Here is a 6,550-nt window from a genome sequence, read left to right as displayed (position 1 = left end):
CCCGTAATTCAGAGATTTTGTCTGGATATAATTTGGACTAAAGTATTAAGATACGTTATCATTTAGAGATCTAATTAATTGGCTAAGCCGCCAAAATTTTTTGGAACCGAAACTATAACCGGACAAAATAGTTGGCATTTGCAGTTATGGTTCAACGGTTTCAAGCCGGGGTTGACCTTGACCTTGACCAGTCAAATTGTAAGTGTTGAATGTTAGTTCCTGTGTACGTTTAACCATGAATCTAGGGGTGGCAAATCGTGCGTGTCAGGTCGTTATCGTGTCGACATGATAACGACACGAACACGATAACAACAAACACGACACCAACCCATTAACGACACGAACACGACACGAACACGACACCAACCCATTAACGACACGAACCGTTTCGGGTCAACACGACACGAACACGACACGAACCCATTAATGACACGAAAATAAGTATTGAAAAATGAAAATAATAAGAATAATAATATTAAAATATTATGTGTTAATAAGAATAATAATAGTAAAATATTATGTGTTAACGGATAACACGAACACGACACGAACACGCATTGTTAACGGATAACACGAACCCGACACGAACACGACACGAAATTTTCGTGTCCTTAATGGGTCGACCCGATAAGGACACGAACACGATAAGCACAAACCCATTAATTTCGTGCCGGTTCGTGTCGTGTTATCGTGTCGTGTCAAAAATTGTCAGCCCTACATGAATGACACTATCATCATATATTGACTATCATTGCAATTGATCAACAAAAGAAATTCTTGCACCTATGCTGATATCGTTACACCTAATATTAACACATGATTATTTCAAATTCAGTACGAATAAAATTATGAACATTGAAGACTAAAAAGAGCAATGAGAGAGTGCGACTTACCTGCACGGCTAGCAAGTAGCGATCAACGGTGATGACGAGCGGGAGGCGCAGCAGCACGACAACGACGACGTACGTTTTGGAGCTGTAGTTTTGGTGAAATCGTTGCTTTAAGGAAATCTAGTAGTAACAGAGTAGTAAGTTTAAGGGTGGCTGAATAAAGAGGGACTCTGTCATCTACTTGAAAATTAAATAATACAGTGCCAGCCGGCTAACAACTCATCAAATTTAATTAATTAGACACTAATTATATTTTATTGCACTGGTACGCCAATTTCAAATCTAATCACATGCCCACATGTTTCAATTGTCAACGCTTCATCGTTAATAAATGTCTACTTTGTAAAAATGAATATAGATAGCCTGTGGATTTTTTTTAAGCCTTTTTGGTATCTAAAAATCACATTTATGGTAGTTTGGACATTTTTTTTAGGGTCTCCTCATGTTTGGATACTTGAAATAGGAGTAATAATTTAAATTTATGTTGTATATTTATCTAAAATATTTAAATAGCATATTTGGCCTTTCTTTTTTAAATGAATGCAATTATGCAAGACATGTGATAAATTCCTATTTAGAGGCTAGAGCAACAAGTTTTCGTTTTAGGGATGCACTTAATAATTAGTTGGTATTATTATATTTTAATAAGTTAATTAAGGTGTTAGATAATAGGCCACATTTAATTTTCATTATTCTTTTCAAAATTATTTCATTACAATTAAACTCAGTTGTAAATTTCATTTTAAACAGCTATGAACTAAAGAGATTGAAAAAGAACAATAATAGATAAATAGCCAATCATGAAAAGCCACGTGAGAAATGACCCTACTTATGGTTGTTACGTTTTAATAATTTAAACGAGCAACATGTATGGTACGTTTTATAAAAGTTTAATAGAGCCAAAACTATTTTTTATTTTTTTGATAAACTAGCCAAAACTAATTAAAGTAATATACTTAGTATTAGTGATAATAGAGTTTGGGAGTTAGGTGGAAACGTAAGACTCTTCGGAACTTAATTGAAATTTCAGAGATAGTGCCGATGCCGATAACCAAGTCTTCGATCAACGTTAATTAATTAATTAGATCGTTATTATATTAGACATTAATTAATTAATTAGAGCATCATTAGACATTAATTAAAATACTATATTGAATGCCAAAATCAATTTGTTTGTATTGTGTTAAGTGTCAACCCGAACGAACATACATATAGTTATTATTTCTCACATCAATCGATAATTTTCTTTATGGGGCTCATAGTACTAATTTATAACATAAATTTATTTATTTTTTCTGCTAAAGCCACAACTCTAGTTATTTTTTCCTATTTCAATTTTTCACTTTGTCGGCGGTAGTTGATTATCATAATAACAAGTACTACTCCTACTTTTTATGTGAATCAACCAATGCATGTGTTGAATTATTTTCTAATGTTTACTAAATTCGTTAATATCTAATTGTTGTTTTGTATATATTCATTTTTTTAAAAATGTAGATATTGAATTATTATAAAGTAAATTATGATCTATATATCGCACGGGTGGTACACTAGTTAACAATAAAAACATGCATTTAATTTTTGTAATATTTTTTTATTTTATTCTTTTCGTAAGTACAATTTATAATTTGACCTGTTGAAAATGAGAAAATCCCATGTCTAATTTCGAAACGACGTCGTTGCACATCGTAAAAAAACCTTTCCCAAAACCCCTCATTGTCTCTTCCTTCTTGAGACCTGAAGAAGAAGAAGAAGAAGAAGAAGAAGAATGGGTGATGAAGGCATCGTATGTTGAGATTATCACTCGATCTGCCCCTCAATTTCTCCAATGGAGGTTTTCCCCTAATTATCTTCCCTTTTTGAAATTCTCTGTTTCTGCATTTGCTGGTTTTTGCATTTATTTAATTTTCTTAGCTCTGTGAGTTGATCTGTGTGATTTATGGTGTTCTAATTGGCATGACCATATGAGATTAGGTTTTTTCTTGAGCTTTCCAGATTGAAATGCCTCAGTGAGATGTAGGAAGATAATTTTGTGTAGCCAACTATTCGTCATTGCTGTTTTGAAAATTTTTTAAAAAAAAACTTCACCTCTGTTTGAGTAGAGAAGAGATCTCTGTGTAAAGTTTAAAAATATTTGCATTAGATCTCAACCTTGGAGAACACAGAACGATCCCTCAAGGCCGGACCTCATTAAAACCTTCATGGCAAAACAACCCAAAGGGAAAAACACCATGAAGGAAAAAGAGTATCCGTCTAACAAAGATTTATGATTAGCAAAAAAGTACATATCACAGTCCCAAATTTAATCTAAAAAAAAGAGTAAAACAAACTGAAAGACATAAGCTACTGGTAAAGTTGAAGTTTGGGATTATGCTGGGATATGGATCTCCAAGCTGAACCTTCCTTGTCCTCTCCGTATGTTTTTATCAGCTCTGATGAATCTCCGATATTCAACAACAGCAAAGACGAGGAGACCTTACGAAGGAGGCGATGCGGCAGCTTCTTTAAACTCTCACACGAATAGATCATCAAGTCAGTGAGACATGGCATGATGGAGATGGTCGCAGATTCTTCTTCCTCCGTTATGTCGTCCCACTCCTCCCATACATCGCAACTATCAAATCTCAATTCCTTGAGTTTAGGAAATGCATCAACAACAATATCAGATGAAGTTTCTATTCCTAAAAATTCCCGTCCAACAAACATCAATCGCTTCACATATCCAACAGAGAGCTCTTCCAACATAGGTAGTTTCCCCATAGCCGGCAATGATGACATCTCACTCAAACCAATCAGATAAATCACTTTTATAAAGTTGACGGGCGATGACATCCAATGCGGAAGCCTTGAGCCCTCATATCCACTGATTGACAGTGACTTCAACTTGTAATGGGGCACGAGAGCTTCTACTACCTCCATCCACATTGATGATAATGATGATGATGACTGCTCCTTTTCATTCATCGTACCCTGAAACATATCCCGAGACTTTATAACTACAATCCAACCATCTCAAGTGAATCAACGTTTCCATTCCCATTGGAAAATGAAAGCCAATTCTTAACACCCTTAGACTTTTCATGCAATCACAAACTTGACAACTTTTGTCTCTTCCATCAATAGGAGGTTTGTAGTCCAACAGTAGACTCCGATATTCTTGGACATGAGAAACCAATGAAGAATCACAAACTTGACAACTTCTCTCATTGTCATCATTCTTCCTAAGAAATAGAGCAAAATCATGTACTATATCATGCATTCTACACGATTCTATCTGCTCCCCCGACTCACTTTTCTCAATGTCTTGAAACAAACAACGCATTGCTAAATTTCTCAAGTTCTCTCGCCCTTTGAGTTCCACTGCACCATTTCCACTATCAGAGCCCAGATAACCTTGCGCCATCCATTCTTCTATCAGACTTTCCGCATGAAATCGGTGATCCTTAGGATAGGCGGCACAATATGAAAAACAACGCTTAAGAGTAGGGGACAATTCATTGTAGCTTAAAACTAGATGAGGAAAAAGTTCTACTTCCACCTTCTCCAATTTCCATATTTGACTCCTCTCTACATGTTCCCACTCTTCCAAACTAGTCTTGAACTGCAATACTCTTCCCAAAACAATCACAGCAAGTGGCAATCCCTTGCACTTGCTAGCTACTTTCTTGCCAATATCCTCAAAATTTCGACATTCTGCCTCACTCTTTCCTGGAAGGGATGTGTCACGCAATAATGCCCAACACTCTTCTTCACTAAGATTATTTGGGCGATATATATTATCATCCACGGTACCCATCATCTTAGCTACCGTTTCATTTCTTGTTGTCACAAGAATTTTACTACCCGGTGCACCACATTGGAGACAGATTTTCAAGTCCTTCCATTTGTTTTCTTCTTCTGTCCAAACATCATCAAGGACCAGAAGAAACTTCTTTCCAGAAACAGATGCTTCTAGTTTTTCTAATACCAGTGCCAATTGATCGGTATTTGGAGGAATCGTTTCTAATCCTACACTATTAACAATTCCTCTGGCGACCCCGGCCACATCAAAGGGATCAGAAACACAAATCCATACTCTTATTTTAAAACAATCCTTCACTTGATTATCATTATAAACAAGTTTTGCAAGAGTTGTTTTTCCAAGCCCTCCCGTTCCAACTATTGACAAAATTTGCATATCACCAACATCAACCATCAGTTTGCTCACTATATCTTTTGTTTTCCTATGTATGTCCAACCCATGAACTTTTTTCAGATCAACATAATGTGTGGATTGTTCTCGCCGAGGTGCGGGTGTGGGTGTGAGATTGACAAAATTAAAATCATCTTTCTCCTTTAAAATCTGATCAAGCGTGACCTTCACATGTTCTATTTTCTTGGCAGTTTCACGACGAACAGAAACTTTCTTGAAACATAAACATGGAGATGGGATGAAGGAGCAACATACCATTTTCTTAGGCTCGGGCTCAGGCTCAGGCTCAGAGAAGCTTCCATCTTGTGTTTGAGAAGGGAGTAGTTCCATTCATCCAAAATGTCGTCCATCTCATAAGCTGTAGCTTCAAGCTTCTTCAGCCAACTTTTGACGCTCTGATCGTTCACTCCTCTCTTTTCTGCATCATCCAACACCTTCCTGACCATCTCGAGCTTCTTAGAAAGGTCGAGAAGCTCCTTCTCGACGCCTCTCACCAAATTGACTTCATACCGGATCTGATCTTGAATGATAGTTGCAACTCTCTCCACAACAACTGAAATCACAGCATCAGCCATTATCACTAGCTTGGCTACAACCTGAATTTGGAGAAGTATTTTTTCCCTTAGATTTTCTTATCTTGGTTTAAAGGTAGAAATCAAACCATCATCTTTATTTCAGCTTTAATACAATTATTGATTCCATTTTCCATCTTTTGGAAAGTGAAGATAACGTTCACTGCAAAGTTGTTTGTGGGGCAGCAAACGTTTAGATTTTTGTCGTTTTATATTTGTTGAAATCTAAGAGCATATTTTGAAACATTTCATTAATATGTTCATATATAGAATTTTGAGACTGTTACATGTAAGTTGTAAGTTGTAACTAAATTTGACGTTGCAATAGTTAGATTTTTTAATTTTTGGATATGAGGGAGTATATATTATAGAATTATAAATTAGGTTGACATAAAATTTCTTGAGCCACACGAAGAAAATCGTTGTTGACCCCATTACAATCTTAAAATGAAGATATGAAAGTATGAAAATTAATAATATTATACATAGCTTAATAGTTGGAATAATTGATTCAAGGGTAACACTGGAAAATGAGAGAAAAATTAGCTACACAAACAAGTTATAACCGACAATTACTAATTTGCTACCCGTATATGTTGATAAAATATGCAATACGATTAATGTATATTTAGATCACAAAACACCCTTAATTTAATCTATTATATGTAAAATAAATAAATTATGAATATTTAATAATTTAGTTGAAAACATTAATTGATCACGCAACATTTAGTCTTAATTAATAGAGGAGTGCATGAACCCCAATCAAGTTGTGGACTCCACTAATCCCTATTAAAATGCTTAGACAACATGCAAACTTCCACACTAAACCAAAAACTTTGTACATTAGACATTATTATATAGGCTTAGGAAAAACTATACAAGGAAAACCTAAT

General features: G+C 35.3%; 2 protein-coding genes across 2 annotated transcripts; both read right to left on the bottom strand.

The window, feature by feature from the left end:
• Positions 1-3,233: 3,233 nt before the first annotated feature.
• Positions 3,234-3,815, bottom strand: LOC125206951 (putative disease resistance RPP13-like protein 1). The gene has a single exon (XM_048106163.1). The coding sequence runs from the start codon at positions 3,813-3,815 to the stop codon at positions 3,234-3,236; it is 582 nt and encodes a 193-aa protein (XP_047962120.1).
• Positions 3,816-3,846: 31 nt separating this feature from the next.
• Positions 3,847-5,861, bottom strand: LOC125206950 (putative disease resistance protein RGA3). Its single transcript, XM_048106162.1, has one exon. It carries the CDS (start codon positions 5,410-5,412, stop codon positions 3,847-3,849), a length of 1,566 nt encoding a protein of 521 aa, XP_047962119.1. The 5' UTR covers positions 5,413-5,861.
• Positions 5,862-6,550: the final 689 nt, after the last annotated feature.

The sequence above is a fragment of the Salvia hispanica genome, chromosome 2, assembly GCF_023119035.1.
Source record: "Salvia hispanica cultivar TCC Black 2014 chromosome 2, UniMelb_Shisp_WGS_1.0, whole genome shotgun sequence".
NCBI lineage: Eukaryota > Viridiplantae > Streptophyta > Magnoliopsida > Lamiales > Lamiaceae > Salvia > Salvia hispanica.
This window is presented reverse-complemented; position numbering and strand designations above follow the sequence as displayed.